The sequence below is a fragment of the Mesoplodon mirus genome (genome assembly GCF_964341445.2).
Source record: "Mesoplodon mirus genome assembly, chromosome: 10".
Classification (NCBI taxonomy): domain Eukaryota; kingdom Metazoa; phylum Chordata; class Mammalia; order Artiodactyla; family Ziphiidae; genus Mesoplodon; species Mesoplodon mirus.
Window position 1 is genome coordinate 31,282,978 of NC_138986.1, and position 17,184 is coordinate 31,300,161.

The 17,184-nt window shown below is 38.0% G+C and overlaps 1 protein-coding gene across 2 annotated transcripts; it reads right to left on the reverse strand.

Moving 5' to 3' along the window:
* Positions 1-1,782: 1,782 nt before the first annotated feature.
* ARG1 (arginase 1) lies at positions 1,783-13,975 on the reverse strand. Of its 2 annotated transcripts, XM_082633447.1 has the most exons (9): positions 12,316-12,402; positions 11,059-11,098; positions 9,373-9,445; positions 6,810-6,984; positions 4,545-4,704; positions 3,217-3,311; positions 2,777-2,881; positions 2,415-2,551; positions 1,783-2,174 (listed from the first exon to the last, which is right to left on the reverse strand). In XM_082633447.1, exons 1-9 carry the CDS (start codon positions 12,399-12,401, stop codon positions 2,008-2,010), a joined length of 1,038 nt encoding a protein of 345 aa, XP_082489573.1. In that variant the 5' UTR covers position 12,402; the 3' UTR covers positions 1,783-2,007. The 2 variants fall into 2 exon arrangements, with proteins under 2 accessions (XP_082489573.1, XP_082489574.1); XM_082633448.1 differs by lacking the exons at positions 11,059-11,098; positions 12,316-12,402 and adding an exon at positions 13,713-13,975.
* Between the last annotated feature and the right edge of the window lie 3,209 nt (positions 13,976-17,184).

Genomic DNA, 17,184 nt, shown 5'->3' on the forward strand with positions numbered 1-17,184 from the left:
TTTTAAAAAAGAATTAGTGAAGTTTAACCAACTGTACTTCAAATTTTTATTTCCAAATACATTCCTCCTAGACCTTCATCTTCTTCATGTTTCATATTATCATAATCACTAAATGTTTATTTGTCTTGCAAGGACAGTTTAAAATTTATATAATGGTATAAGCAATTTTTCTAAGCTAATAATATTCTTAAAATTCTCCAGAAATTTTATGCTAGAAATGATTTCAAGTATAACTCTTAACCTAGTCTCAGTATATTTTTGCTGCCTCAAGGACTATATTGCTTTGAGATCCTAGAATGGGAATAATTGTAACACTGGTATTATACAACCATAATAAAGGGAAATGAAAATCAGTATCACTTTCTTAAGGACATACACATTCCAATTAATTTTATTAAAAATTCAATTTTTCCTCTCTAGCTTAAAAAAATGGGAATATGATTTTCCCCAAATAGGCTTTTAAGAGATTATTATTATTAATCAGTGGCATTAATAGAAGACAGAAGCTTTATGTGTTTAGAATGCAGCTGAGGAAAAAATATTTATTTCCATTACATCCTAAAATTTTTCTTTTTGAAAACTAATAGTAACTTTGGAGTGGCTGTGTTCACTAGGCATTTCTGCAATGGTAGAAATAGTCTATATCTGTGCTGTACAGTACAGTAGTTAGTAGCTCCATGTGCCTGTTGAGCACTTGAAATGTGGAACTGAATTTGTTATTTTATTAAGCTTTAATTAATTTAGCCGCCTGTGGCTGCTGTATTGGATGATGTTCTCTAGAGTAAGATCCATTATAATTGCTCTTACCTAAAAGACATTCAGTAAAATATTTATTCTACAAAGTCCATAGTGTCAACAGGTTTAAAATTCTGGGTTGCAGGCAAAAAATCAGATGGTAGAGGCTTTTTAACACATAAAGCAATTATAACAAGAACGACAGTAAAAATTCTTTAACAGAGCCTGCTTCATTACAGTCCACTTTGAGTTCTATGTAAGTTAGAGGAAAGGGGAAGAGTTTGCTTCCCTGGTTTTGATTATAGTTTATTCTAATTTATTTTTCCACTTCCTTCACTATATAACAGCCGAGCTGAGTTTTTAGGATGTTTAGGAGTTCAACAAATGAGACACACTGTAATTGCAATGAGTGAAAGGTGGGGGCATTTGGAAGCCACAAATAATTTTAGGTGAAATTCAGATCTGAATTAGCATATCTTAAAAATAAAACAGTTTGATTTCTTTCCTCTTTCCCAAAAGACTATCATCAGAATAGCAGTCATACTTAAAATATCAACCAATATCATGTTTGAGGCTTAAAAAAAGTAAAACATGGTCATCTAACAATAATGAAGTTGGAGATTGCCCAAGCCTTGTGATTGCTCATTTTATAGACGAAGGAACCAGAGCCAGAGAGTTTAAATAACTTCACCAAGCTCTTACAGTGTTTTGGGGCTAATGATTTCACTGTGGCTTTTTAATATTTATAGTAGTCTTAAGCAGGATGTGTGTGTATCTATGTCTGTGTGTGTGTGTGTTGCATGTATTTAGAAACCTGTGTAGCAGTGACAGAATCTTACAAAGAATAAAGATAAAAGAAATTTCTAGGGATTACAGCTTTGAACAACATGGAAATATGGTCCCTTTTCAGGTTGGGTAGCTTTATCTCCTGAAATCAAGAGTTCCACTCTATGTGCGGGGGCTGATATAGGTGTTTATTTTTAATGCCAGCACATTTTTATTTGGAAATGAATGTGTATTTCTCTAACGATAAGGCTTTTGCCAAAATGGGAATGTAAGCTTTTTAATTTCACAAAAGTTAGCATTTCCATATCTTGAATTTCATACCCAGAGGGAATTGATACAGTTTATACTAATTATACTAACTTTTACCAAGGCAAAACATTTTTCTGAAAGACCAAACCTTTGGGAGGATAACTAGGAGTTTAACTAATCTAGTCGATTTGCTAATTATGTCATTAACTGTGAGATTTTTATATGATGTTTCCATGTTTACTTAGGCGGGTTAAGGTAATCAATAGGCTTATGGTTACCCTCCCGAGCAACTCCAAAACAAGCCAAGGTTATTGCTACTGCTGTGTTCACTGTCCGAGTTACTTCTTCTGGTGTCTTCCCCAGAGATGGATTCACTTCCATTATATCTAATCCTGACAGTAGCCCTACAACAACAAATGGAAATAATGTAATTTATTAAATAGTTGACATTTTTAATTTAGTACAGACTGACTTGAAATATCTGGGAATAGAAAGAGGTGTAACAACTGAAAACATTTCAGTCATTGCATCATGCAGTGGACATTTAGGAAGTCTGGTGGGGCTCGATTTTCAGATTTGGGAGGTATCAATATATATTGGCCAGGTGTACACTTCCTTCTTTATTCACTCCGATTTTTACATACCTGTTTTGTAAATTTCTTCTGTGATGTAGAGACCTTCTCTGTAAGACAGACCTCCCTGGACTGGTGTGCCAGTAGCTGGTGTGAAAGATGGGTCCAGTCCATCAACATCAAAGCTCAAATGAATTGGCCTTTTCTTTCTTTTAAGAGGTGCGAAAGGAATTCAGTTTAAAGTTGGTGGTTTAATATTTCGTAGAAAAATACAGTTCTTACTTTGCTTTATAAAAAGTAACAACCCAGTGAAGTTCCATGATTGTACTTACTGGCTTTATTAATAAGTTACATTGACCAGTGTCAGTAGCAAGTCCTTTTCATAATATTTATGTTACACACACAGAAACACACATACACACAAAGTATCATACCTTCCTAGTAGATAGCTGAATGCTTCTTCCATCACCTTGCCAATTCCCAGTTTATCCACTTCAGTCATTGAAAAGTATTTAATTCCCAGAATTTTCAAAATGTAGCTATGAAAGAGGATATATTAATCTACAATTTATAAGGAGGCTGACCCTATGCCCTCTTGTTTCCTTTTAAAGAAAAGATCAGTGTGGTGAGATTAAAAAAATATTTAAGTTTGGTGAGCTGTATGTATATATCAATATATTTCTAAATAGCAAGTCAAGGTAAAAATCACCTGAATACATACACATATATGTATGTACGTGTATACATATAAATATGTGTAGATATAGATATATAGACTTGGTGCTGAAAATAATTTTTCTCATCGGCTCCACCAGCATGCCTAGCAAGAGAAAGGACAGAAAGGAAGATAAGTCACATCAAGGAATAAACTTACTGTTCCCCAGGGTCCACGTCTCTCAGGCCGATATACACAATATCTTTGGCAGATAGGCAGGGAGTCACCCAGGAGAAACCTGGGACATCGGGAATCTAGAATTGCAATGGTTCCACTGGGTTATATATGCTTCTCTTGAGCAAATCTTACATTGAAAGTTAAGGACACTTGGTAGATTGCATGTATCTTGTTTAGAACATAAATCCCAGGGAAATCATTAAAATATAATACAAAATTAAGAATGAAGTGCCTGCCCGCCTGTGCTACCCTTGTTTGCTTTGGCCTTACCCAGCTTCACCCTGTGGCCCACACCTAACCTGAATCACTTGTCAGCGTTTACCTGCCCTGCGCCCCATTTCCACTCCGCCCTGCTTTCCTGGAACTCTTCTGTAAAGAAATCAGTGTGCTTCCATTACTTTCGTAGCTTCCTTCTTTTCTTCTCTTTCTCAGTAAAGACTTAATCCAGAGGGTGGTTGAGAGTGGCTAAGGGAAATTTTCGATCAGACCTTTGGTTTGACCATATCTTCAGATGTCCTGGAGCCAAGCTTGGCTGTTCCCATGAGCTAGCTACGCATTTTGCAAGCCTATCACTTTGGTCATCTGTTCAGAAAACATTGTTGCCGACATTTAACGTTAAGGAGGTTTTGATCCCCAACTATCATCACAACGGCCAATTTGCTACGGTTGAATCAATAAAAATTGTTTTATTGATATGCTGTAGCATATCAATAAAATTATGAACCACAATGTTAAATCTTATTCTGGAATTTCATCTTAATGTCTTTTAGAAAAGAAGTTTCCAAGGAGGAGGTAGTTCTTCCTCTTGTGGTTTAGATATATGTTTCTCATAGTAAAGATGTTAAATAATAAACCACCATAATCCTCATTTTAAAACTCCATGTTTGAAAAGGCCCTATGATGTGGAGGGGACACTTGGTAAGAATGAGAGGCTGGCTATGGGGTTTGTAGTAGAAGGAGGAGGTGCCAGGAGACCAGTTCTGGTCCTTGCTGCACATTTGGTATGTCTGTTTACCTCTGAACCTCTGTTAACTTGCTTATAGAGGATTCCTCTCTGCCCCACCTACTAAAAAGGGTAGTTTAAGAATCAAAAGGGAAGCTACATATGAAGTCAGTTTGCAAACTATCAAATAAGGTAGAGGTACAGAGCCTCACCACCTCTATCCGCCCACCCATTGCTTATTGGCTGCCCAGAAAAGGGTTTGAGAAATTAATCAAGAAGATGGCACAGGGGTTCTTACTTCCCTTCTGCCTCCTGAACTTCTGCTAAAGATAATTCTTTTGTAACAAAATACCAACGAGCTGTTTACCTTTCCCTTTAGTTCCTTCAGGAGGAAAGATACAGGTTGTCCATGTAAGTTCCCTGTTGTGGTTGTCAGTGGAGTGTTGATGTCGGTGTGAGCATCCACCCAAATGACACAGAGATCTGGGTGGACCCTGGCATGGCCAGAGATGCTGCCAATTGCCAAACTTTAGAGGAAAAGAAGTTTGTATGGACATCAGGCTTGCAGTATTATTACATACATCATATCATAAATGCAATATCCTCACCTGATTTTCCTTTAAGTCAAAGTGGCTAATATTTCTGAGAGGTTTTAAACGAGATGCCAATTAAACAATTACAACAGTAGAGAAAGTATAGCTTATACTTAATATTTACTAACAAGTTATATTTATTCACTTCAATGGCATTACTAATAAATTTGTAATTTTTTTCAAAACCACCTTCTAATAAAATTGCAAATTATAGTTTAACTAAAAATTAACTGTGTGAAAAGACAGTAGCCACACAAGAAATTTTTTAGCATGAGACACCACTCAACTCTCAGGGTTAAATCAGGCTCATTTTCTGTACTCTCATCTCTCTTGGTAAATACTAATTCTCCCAAGTGAATTATGACTTGGAGTCATAAGAGTCCTTCCATTTTTCTTAAAATCCAATTCTTTTACAATAGGGGAGCAACACTCAGAAGTCCTTACATCCACTTCAGCCAGTGTATCCTGGGAGCTCACTCACTCAGATCCTCTGCTGGAACTTTCTAGTCTCCTGCTATATATTTAAGGACCCGCTTTTAGCCAGATCCAGAACCCTCAAAGTTCATCTCAAATATTCCAAGCTCCAGAAAACTTGCCGGAATGAAAATGCTAAGTAATATCTTACACAAAAGTTAAAAGATCAGGATTTGCCATGCAGTGCTTGCACTCTCCCACTTGTGAATGTTCAGGAATCCTCCAGAGAATCGTGAACTTTCAGATTCTCAAAGTGGAAGCAGTCGTTTCTTGATGTTCAGGTATTGATGATTCAGCTTGATGTTTGTCTTTTCCTACAGGTTTCTTTTCCTTTGGCCATTTGCCACTCTTAAAATTTCCACTTACAAATTTTTCCACTTAAAAAAGAAAGTGAGGGCCTCCCTGGTGGCGCAGTGGTTGAGAGTCCGCCTGCCGATGCAGGGGATACGGGTTCGTGCCCCGGTCTGGGAGGATCCCATATGCCGCGGAGCGGCTGGGCCCGTGAGCCATGGCCGCTGGGCCTGCGCATCCGGAGCCTGTGCTCCGCAACGGGAGAGGCCACAACAGTGAGAGGCCCGCATACCGCAAAAAGAAAAAAAAAAAAAAAAAAAAAAAAAAAAAAAAAAAAAAGAAAGTGAGCTCCAGTTTCTCAATGGCAGTTTTGTCACAGAAGCCCTGGTAACACTTTGGCTTTAGGGGAGAAAACGGAGGAGGATGAAGTAACTGACTCTTGCATCAAGAGCTATTGTAATGTTTGTACTTTTTATCTAATTATACTTCTTCTGATAACATAGCAGACCTTGAGAGTAAACATGGAAAGACTTGCACGCAAAAATTATCTTTGCCACACTATTTATAATGGTGAAAATTTGAAAATAACCTGAATATCTGAAAATATGGATATATATAGTGATATCATACTTTGATGAAAAATTAAGCAACAATAAACAATTATGCTTGTATATATCATGAAGTAACATAAGGAAATTTTTAGTGTAGATTAAGAACAAAACAGGATAATACACAATTGTTAAAATCATACACAAGGAAAAATTATGGCAGAAAGGAAGTATGCCAGATTTTCAAAATTCCAGTAGAAACAGTTGTTAGAGAATTACAACTGCCATTGTTTTTTCCCTTTTATATATGTGTGTGTGTTTCAAAATTTTTACAATTATTAACTTTTATAATGGGAAACACATGCTTTAGTTGTTGACCTAAATGAGTTGTTTCTATTATCAGTAATCAAGTACAATAAGCTGACTATGAATTTCCTCAGTGCTCATTTATTTAGAAATGTAAGCCTGAATATTTTGCCTAAATCCATTCATATGTCATGTATTTTCTGCTGTTATAAAGATAAGGCAAGCCTTCAAACAGAGCTAAATTTATGTCTCCAAAATAAAGTAGTAACCAATAAAATTAAAAGAAAAAAGACAGAAAATTTGGTATAAAATATTGATCAATGCTCTCCCTTCCTTATTTTATCTCTTCTCATGGTTTTGGTGATACTTCCTTTACAGTATTTGTGCCTGACTTCCATAGAGATAATCATTAAAAAAGACCTGTGGTCTCCGCCCAGTACAAGACTGGTCCTTCCGTTCCTCTTGATTTCTGCCACCACATCAGCCAGCTGTTCAGTTGCTTTTCCCACAGACCTTGGATTCTTCACGATTTGAAAGGGACTGTCATTAGGGACATCAGCAAAGGTCAGGGCCCCATAATCTTTCACATCACACTCTATAATTAAAATTAAAAGTTTCAGGTTACTAAGTAAAAAAAAAGAGATTACAAAACAGCCTGTAGGATGATTCCAATTTTACCAAATAGGTGTATTTGCAAAAAAAAAAAAAAGTCCGGAATGGCTGTAAAAACTTGTGAAGGTAAAAACCTTGTCCACTGTTGCCTGACAGCATCATCCCACCTTTGCTGTACACCCGTGCCTGCTGTATCCTGGGTTCTCTGCAAATATCGATACTTCTTGAATCGAGCCAGTTAGGCTAGACACGAAAGTGTAACAGTGATAAGCTGGTTTGAGCTTAATGGGTGGCATCACTGTCTTGGTCTCTGTCTCTGTTTATGTGCTGTCTACTTTTCTACAATAAACGTGTTTTGTATATGTAATGAAGAAATTGTTTTTAAAAGAATATGTATACATATATATTTATGCCCAGAAGAAAATACACCAATATTTTCTAAATTTTCTTACACTATATTAACAGCCCGTGGTTTCAGTCCAATCTGTCACCAGCTGAAGCAGCTCAGCTCCCTGCTCTGTCCATCGTACCTGCCTCATAGTGGTACTGTCTGAATTAAATAAGAACGTATGATTAGCAACGAGCTTTAAAGCTTTTGTGAGGTCAGGAAATAAAAGCTCTATTATTATACTTCTTTAATAAAGAAATTGCAGCTAGCCCAAAGTTTCTAAGGACCTAGGTCACTCCCTAAAAGGCCCTGTTTAGGCTTCAATTTGCAGAACTTCATGTGATATAAGTACAGTGTTCTGAACTAACCAGTCATTGTACACTGTAGTCATTAAATGTCTGTGTGTATCCATAATTCACTAACACCTTCAAGAGATTCAACCTGATATAAAATATGACCAAATTATGCTTGTTAACAGACGGACTAGTCTAGTCCATTTCCCCAAGCCTTCTGTTCTCTCTTGGGGTCTTTTTTTTTTTTTTTGGCTTTATGAAGTATAATTGTTATTCATTAAAATTCACTCACTTTAAATGTACAGGTCAACCAGTCTTAGAAATATCTACAGTCTTGCAACCATCACCATAATCACGATTTAGAATATTTTCATCACCCCCTAAATTCCCTCGTGCCCCTTTATGGTCAATCCGTGCCCCACCCTCAGGCAACTACTGATCTTTGTCTTGCTATGCTTTCGTCTTTTCTAAAATTTCATACAAATCATACAGTTGGTAGTCTTTTGTGTCTGGCCTCTTTCACTCAGCATGATGTCTTTGCCATTCATCCATGTTCTTGCCTATGTCAGCAGTCTGTTCCTTTTTATTGTTGAGTACTATCCCATAGTATGGATGTACCACTTTTTGTTTATCCATTCACCGGTTGATAGGCATTTTGTTTCCATTTCTTGGCTTTTATAAATAATACTGCTACAAACATTCAGGTAGTAGTGTTTATAGTATATGTTTTCACTTCTCTTGGGTAAATATCTAGGAGAAGATTTGCTGGGCCAAGAGGTAAATGTATGTTTATTTAAGAAACTGCTAAAGTGCTTTCCAAAGTGGCTGTATCATTATGCATTCCCACCAGAAATACACGAGGGTTCCAGTTGCTCCATATCCTCCCCAACACTTCATCAGAGTTTTAAATATAAAGATGACGTTTACTTTTGCCCATACTTTTAAAATTATATCACTTTGCATTTGCATGCTCGTATATATGTATGTATATGTATATGTGTACACATACACACATATACACACCATGCAAACACTAGGTACTATTATTATTATTATATAACTGTCATATTTTCTTTCCTTTCACAAATAGGGGTCCTCTTGCTAGTAGTGTACTTCCTGCTGCCCTTGGCTTTTCGTTTTCAATTCCCCTGACTCCCCTACCACCCACCCCCAGTTCTTGCACACACACATTCTTTTATACAAGAGTCTGGCTGGAAAGACAAAATATCTGAGTGAGGATATTCATCCAACAGTATTTACTGAGCATGCTCCTAATCGCTGCTTTTTTTATAGGATGTACTCCTAAGGTTATAGCCAATGCTGCAATTCTGTGGTATAAATGTCACTCCAGACACACCCTCTTTTAGCAGGAGCCTGGTCCTTCCTTCAGAGTGAGAAGAAAATCAGGCTGATCTTTCAAGTTAAAAATTACCTTGCTCAAACTAGTGGTTACCAGTGGAAAGGGGCAATATAAGGGTAAGGGATTAAGAGTAACGAACCATTATGTACAAAATAAGCTACAAGGATATATTGTACAACACAGGAAATATAAGCCAACATTTTATCATAACTGTAAGTGGAGTATAACCTTTAAAAATGTGAAGCATTATATTGTACATATATGTAACATATAATATTGTACATTAACTGTACTTCAATACAAAGTAATTAATTAATTTTTTTAAATTACCTAGTTCTTTAAGTTTCTCAAGCAGACCAGCCTTCCTCAATACTGTAGGGCCTTCTTCCACCCCTCCTCGTGGCTGAGCAATTAAAAAATAGAGTAATTCAGACATCATCATGACCATCTGATGCCCACAAAAGAACCCTTTTCATTAATCAATTGAAGAGTATCAATTTTTGAATACCTACAGAGTCAGGAATTTACATGATCTCATTTAATCATCGTGGCAAGGTAGATTGAATTACCCCTATGTCAAATATGAAGATCCAGGATCAGAAAGGTTATATAACTTTCCTAACAAGTGGGAGAGCCTTAGTTCACATCCACATTCTTTAGATTCCAAAACTTGCATCTCCTCTTCTCCATCACACCGTGTTACCAGCACAATGAACACATATTTTGTACAAAAGCACTCTGAGAGATGGAGATACGGTGATTAAAAGGAGAGGGCTTTCGTCTTTGAGTAACTAACAAGCTAATAGGGGATTTGGATATGCAATCCCAATTACAGTAGAGACTTGCTTCAACGCAGATACAAGATTCATAACCACAAAAACAGGATGATCCTAACTGCCAGGGGCAGAGTGTGTCAGAGAAGTCTGCGTGGAGTAGGCTGATATTTCTGCTGAGTCCTGCAACATGAGTAGGTGTTCAGGAAAATAGATAGGGTGACAGAGAAACTTTGCAAAGCAGGGGAACAGCTTGAGTAAAAACATAAGGAAAAAAAAAAGAGTCTGGCGTGAGAAAGACCTACTTGCAGGTCCTCACGGTCATAAGTTAGGGCTCTTGGGGAGAAAGCAGGCAGCAGGGAAAATCATCACCCAGGAGCCGAAACCACAAAACTAACCCGGTATTTTAAGTTTTGAGCTGCTTAAGCACAGTTGGCACAATTCTTCCTTTGCTCATTTTACATCAGGGAAGCTAACACGCTTCTTCCCGGCTGTAAGTCTTCTTCAGCCTCCTGGCAGATTAGCCATCTAAAGAACCGGTTCTTGCATGTGTCTCTTTGATTCTAATTTCCAACAAGCCTTTTCAATACAGCAGGTTACTTTGTGTTCTCAGGGGAGAAGGTGTGCCAAAAGACAGGTGGATCTATCCCCAGGATTGTGCTGTGGCACCAAACTAAGTAGATATGTCTTCCCAACTCAAATTACCGGATGACTTGCCCTGGCTGCCAGGCAAATCCTCCTTGTCAAATTCCTGTCCCTGGCAGCCAGGGATGTCCCACGCTCAGCTGGACATATTTGCTCCTTCACGCCACTCCTTTTATGTATGACTCCCACCCCCTCTCAAGTAGACACAATTTCTCCTTCTTTAAACTCCAACAGCATGCTACTTGGCTCAAATTTTGCCTTGGTTTTGTGTTTGTTTTTGTCTTTTCTCCATTATTAGATTTCAGTCCAGTTTTTTCTACACTTCCAGCACTGTATTTTGTAGTATGGAGCTGACACTTAGTAGATGCTCAAAAATTGTCAATTTGATAAAACTCCCTGCCCTTTTTCCCTCTCCCTTTCAAACTTTAGAACAAATCTCATACACCCCTTACAAATGAACTTATTTACAAAACAGAAATAGACTCACAGACCTACAAAACAAACTTATGTTTACCAAAGGGGAGATGGAGGAGGGGATAAATTAGGATTAAAATATACACACTACTCTATATAAAATAGATAACCAACAAGCACCTACTGTATAGCACAGGAAACTATACTCAACATCTTGTAATAACCTATAATAGAAAAGAATTTAAAATTTATGTACATATATAAAACTGAATCACTTTGCTGTACCCTCAAAACTAACACAACATTGTAAATCAACTATATTTCAATAAAAATTTAAAAAATAATAAAATAACACCATTCTGAACTTTAAGAATTATAAAAAAAAAAAAATCTTATACACCCCTTAGTTGATACGAAAGTCCTTCCTCAGTGTCTGTAGAGGATTGGTTCCAGGACACCCACCCTACCCCACCACCTCCCCATCCCCCCACCCCTACTCCCCCCTATCCCCTGCCCCCTGCACGGATGCTCAAGTCCCTTGCATAAAATGACATAAAGATATTCCAGATACAGAACCCACAGATATGGATGCCTGGCTGTATATTTATTACAATATCACAGTCGATCAATTTCACAGAGTGACACTTTTTAGCTTTTTTTTTTTTTTTTTTTGTCTGATTCAAACTGCTTCTAATGATTGGTCTTTTCTCATTGCTCTTTGTTAGCTCTACTGACTTTGAAGCTGGGCTCCATTCCCTAACTGACCGCAACTCTTAAGGTCCGCTGTAGATCTAAAGTTGCACCAGTGCAGGTCAGGAGCACAGGCTTTGGTATCAGACAGTCCTGTCTGGAATTACACAGTCAAAGCTGTGTGACCTTGAGCAAATTCTCAAATCTCTCTGAGCCTTAGTTAACTCAACAGTAAAATAAATATTATACCTACTTCATTCTTTGCCACCACCTCCTCCCCTTAACCACTGCCCTGCAAGGGAATGGAGTCCTTTTTCAGATTCAACCTTCTAGCCCTTTAATCCTCTCTTTTGCCTATTTATCCAACTTTACCTCCTTTAAGTGAGGACAGAAATTTATATGTTGGCCATTTTTTTCCCTTCTATGCTATGGCTTAGTGTAGAAAAATCTCTCTCTCTGAGTTCTTACTATCACAAGACAATAAGCTTCATTCTCATGGGGCCATGTTTTAATAAGGAAGAGCTGTAGAAGGCAGGAAGGAAGAATTATGGAGAATGGAAAATGCATCTGGCTATATTTCAAAATATTATCCCCTAGAGTGGCTGTTATTATCGGCATTTGGCCTTCTGCTGAGGTCCAGGGGTCAGAGCATATTCAAGCCTTTTCCTCCCTTCCTTCTTCCCTCCTCTCTTCTTTCCTTCCTTCTTTTTTTTTTTTTTTTTTTTTTTTTTGCAGTACGCGGGCCTCTCACTGTGTGGCCTCTCCCGTTGCGGAGCACAGGCACCGGACGCGCAGGCTCAGCGGCCATGACTCATGGGCCCAGCCACTCCGCGGCATGTGGGATCTTCCCAGACCGGGGCACGAACCCGTGTCCCCTGCATCAGCAGGCAGACTCTCAACCACTGCGCCACCAGGGAAGCCCGTTCCTTCTTTTTTTATCAGTTATTTCAGTGCTATCTTTGTTAGAACCTGTCCCAAGAATAGGTGAGCACATTGTGGATTTTGCAATTACCCCCAGCATTAAAAGAAACACTTCTTTGTCAGCAAAATGTCCCTGTGTTTCAGGAGAGACCTTTGAAAGATTTCCAGGGAAAGTGAAGCAGTATTGACTGACAGTCCAAATGCAGCTTGCATCTCTAACCTCCGACCTGTCCCAATTTGTTTTGTAATAAAAAAGCCAGAGTGCAAAGCAAGAGTTCAAAACTAAGAGAAGAAATACATTGCTCAAATGGGCAAAGAGAAAGTTCTAAGAAACCTGAGAAACCCCATTTAAAACAGCCACAACCACAAAAAATCAGCCTGGGAAGGTGTCAATTCACACTCTATCCTGTTTGGGTTTTTTTGTTCTTCCACATCCCCTCTCTTTTAGCACAGATGCTTATAGGCGTCGAAGATATCTGTAATCTCATTAGATTTATCAGAATGAGTGTGCCTGTGCAGAAAAAAAAAAGACTATATTTACGTGTTGCTGGCATGTTTTGGAATCTGGGAGTTTGATAAATTCATTAGTCCTTTCAATGTGGTCAACTTGTAGGTGGGTTTCCTTTTTTGTTTTTCTTTTTTCCTCCCTCAAAGAGAGGTGCACAAGGGACTCTACCTAGTCCATGAAATCAGTACTTTTATAGAATCATGAAAGCCCTAAAATAATATAAATCACTCACAAAGTTGATAAATCAATAATGTTTAGGTTATCCACATTTTTAAATTCTAAAGGTTGCTGCCCATCTATGAAAGTTTTCTAGGTGTTAATTACATAACTAAACAAATGTGTTTTAAAATTCTATCTCCTTCTACATATACACAGTAACATCGAAAGCAACGAAAGCACGGAAATCTAAATGAGTAGCTACAATGCAGAAATAGTCTATTACCATTCAAATAAAAATATTTTCTCTTAAAAAATATGAGGAAAAATTCAGCAGATTTAAATAAAGTTAGCTGTGGCTGAGATTAGGAGCCATAAGAATAAATGGATTTGTGACCATAATTATACAATGATGCAAAATGGTGACAGGACTTTAAAATATAGAGATTTCAGGTCAGATTGTATCAGGGAATTTAACTAACTAGACATTAACATCTTACTAATTTTGAAGTTCGAAACTTTCTCATAAATTCTGGTTATTCAAAGCCAGGGTTTTTACTCACCTGGCCCTTTGAGAAAGGAGCTCCGATGATCCCTATGGATTTTGGCTTGGAACTCATGCTCCAGCACTGCTCACCGCTGCACCCAAGGTCTCGAGCCAGTCGTCACTCTGTGCAACTCTCCGTGACGGAGAGCACACATTTTTTTCTATTTATAATTGAGTTAAACCTGTTTACTTTATTCTAATGAGGGAGAGTGGCTCCACCTACTGAAACAAAGCAGCAGTCAAGTGGAAGTCCAGCAAGTTCATACTTGGAATAACTATGAGCCCTCTGGATCTAAGTTTCTAATTAAGTGAGATTATTCATGTAAACAGTTCACACCCATTTGACAAAGCCGGCTGGTGACATTAATCTTTCCTAATCACCACTTTGATTTCCTAATCGTCATTATCTTTTCTAGTCATAAATAATTAGTCAAAACCACAGAAGAAATGCTATGGTTCTTGTGGTGCAAACTCAAGGCATGGCACTTACCTCCTCCAGGTCTTTGCATCCTCCTGTGTCGAAAGGGCTGGGACTAGCAAGATGGTCTCCCACATCCTTTCCAACTCTACAACGCTGAATTCAGTTTTCACTCTGGGATTAATAGTTAATCCACGAGGCACACCTCATACACCACCAGAGCACAGTCTCAGGGAAGGCATATAACTTCCTTTTCTGATTATTAATTAAAGAAAAAAGTAATTTCCTGATTAATAACCCAGAAGTGTTACCATACTAATTTTGAAATACGATATGTGGGAAAGTAACAGTTATTGGACTCATAATATCAAAATGAAATAGAGATGCAAAAACAGCCACGACTGAGTTTTTATCATGTGCCAGATGCTGTTCTGTTTTGTATTATCTCATTTAATCCTTATGTGAATTATGACCAGTCTCATTATTTGTGTTATTTTATTGATGAAGCAACTAAAGTTCAGAGGGGTTGCCAAATGTCACAAAGAGGAAGAGTCATGACACAGTCATAGGCATTCTGGATCCACCTAACCACTGGACTTTACATTCTAAATGCAGAAGAAGTGTCAGCTATGTGTGCCTGTCAGACCAGTGTGTAAAATCTTATAGAAAAACCCAAACGAAATTTTTGGCCAACCCAATATATCCTAGATATTTACTTGGGGTATTTTGTATAGCTAAGTATGAACCTCTTATGGTTTCACATTGCAAATAACTTTTTTCTAATCTGTCAGTAACCTGATAATTTTATATGTCATCACTCAAGATTCTTATTTTTGAAATAGACAGTTGAATAATTTTTTCCTTATGCTTTGCACTTTGGAAGTTTCATTAAAGTCCTTTCTACTCCAAAATCACAAATATATATTTCTGTATTTTCTCCTATTTGCTTTAGAGTTTATGTTTCACTTTCAGTTCTTTAATCCATCTACACCCAACTTTGTACATTGTGCAAGTTTTTCAGCTCTATTTTCCCTTGTAGAATCCATCAGTTTCTTCAACAACACCCACTGAGCCATCCTTCCATTTTGCCTCATGGATTCAAGTGGTATTTCCCTTGTGTACCAAGTTCCCCTAGACATATGGGCTCTTTCTTCTGATCCACTGGCTTATTTACCTGTGGCTGTACCAGATCCACACTCTTTGATTATCCTGACTTTACAGTATATCTTACCATTCTTCAGTTAACAGTAACATTTTGCTCTTCTTTTTCAAAACTGATTTAGCTATTTATGAGCCTCTGTTTATCTACATATTCAGAATAAGTTGTTGGGTTCCTTAAAAAAAATCCTGCTAGGATCTTTACTAAATTTGTAGATGAGTCCATAGAGATTTGATATCTTTCAGGTTTCATTGTGGGTGTATTATTTTTACTCTGTCCATAGAGATTTGATATCTTTCAGGTTTCACTGTGGGTATATTATTTTTACTCTAACATCTGAAAGTTCCTTCTATATCAAGCTGAGGTTGCCTTCCTATTACTTGACCCGGTGATTACAACCCTTCAATCCAATAAAACACACTATCCCTCAGCTTCATGTCTTTCTTGCATTCTCTATTGTTTAGCCTGTATATCCCCAAATACCTCACCAGTTTCTTCTATTACATTGATGGTTACTCTCCTTCAGGTCATCAACTTGGTCATTCCCTTCAAAACATCTTCTGGCTTCCCTATGGCCTCCTTAACTATGTGATTCCATCCAGAACCAAGTGCACACATCTAGGTGTAGATGGAGTCATCTAGCCCATCAAAGACAAATTTGGTAATGCTTGACTTTCCAATTCACTGATAAAAATACTGAACAGGGCAGCACCGATGAAAGAGCTCCTTGGTATTCTGATGGAAACCTCAGCCCAGATTGCCATAGTTCCATTAATTAGTCATGGATCCATAGGTACAGCTGTTCCCTCAATTCCCAGCTCAACCACTCTTTCTTGGCTGTAAGGATATCATAAGGAAAACTGCCAGGTATGTCAATAAATTCTTGCTACACTTTGCCTGCTACATTTTGTCACTTACCAGTCTGACTTCCCTGTCAAAGGTGATGAATTGACCCTGAGAGACACTCTCTTCTTGGTAAACCCATGCTGACTTCTAGTGATTACTGTTTCCTTTTTGTTGTGAACATAAACCATCTTTTTGATCTCCAAAGCTGTCATCTCAGGACTTCTAAAGGAAGAAGACAGAGGGAATCTTACCTGTATCATCCTATCAGAGCTCCAGTTTTTCCAGCTCAATCTTTTCATTTATTTTAGAGTGTACATATTAAGTTTTTAAAGCCCTTCTCCTCGTAATACAAACCTCTTATCTAATATCTCTCCTTCTCTCCCTCCATCTTTCACTCTCTCTCTCTGTCTCTGTCTCTGTCTCTCTCTCTCTGAAGTCCTATCTAGCACTTTCCTGAAGATGGGACCACATCTTATTTGACTTTGATCCAAAGCCACTAGAATGAGGTTTGACACATAGGCCCTTGTATTAGTTGCCTAGAGCTGCCATAACAAAATATCACAAACTGGATGACTTAAAAGAGCAGAAATCTGTTATCTCATAATTCTGGCGGCTGGAAGTTTGAAATCAAGGCGTCACAGAGCCATGCTCCTCCTGAAACCGATAGGAGAATCGTTTCTTGCCTCTTCCTAGCTTCTGGTGGTTTTCCAGCGACCTTTGGTATTCCTTGGCTTGTAGATGCATCACCCTAATCCTCCATCTTCACATGGTCTTCTCCCTGTGTCTCTGTGTTTTCCCATGGCCATCTTCTTATAAGGTCACAGGTCATATTGGATTAGGGCCCACCCTACTTCAGTATGACCTCATTTGACTAGTTATACATGTATGCAATGACCCTGTTTCCAAATATGGCCACATTCTGAGGGACTGGAGATAAGGACTTCACCATATCTTTGGGGGAACACAGTGCAACCCTTAACAGCCCCCCAGCTAATGGTTTTGCAATAAAAAGAAAGGATGAATAAATAAGTTACATGATGAGAGAAACCAAAAAATCATATAGCT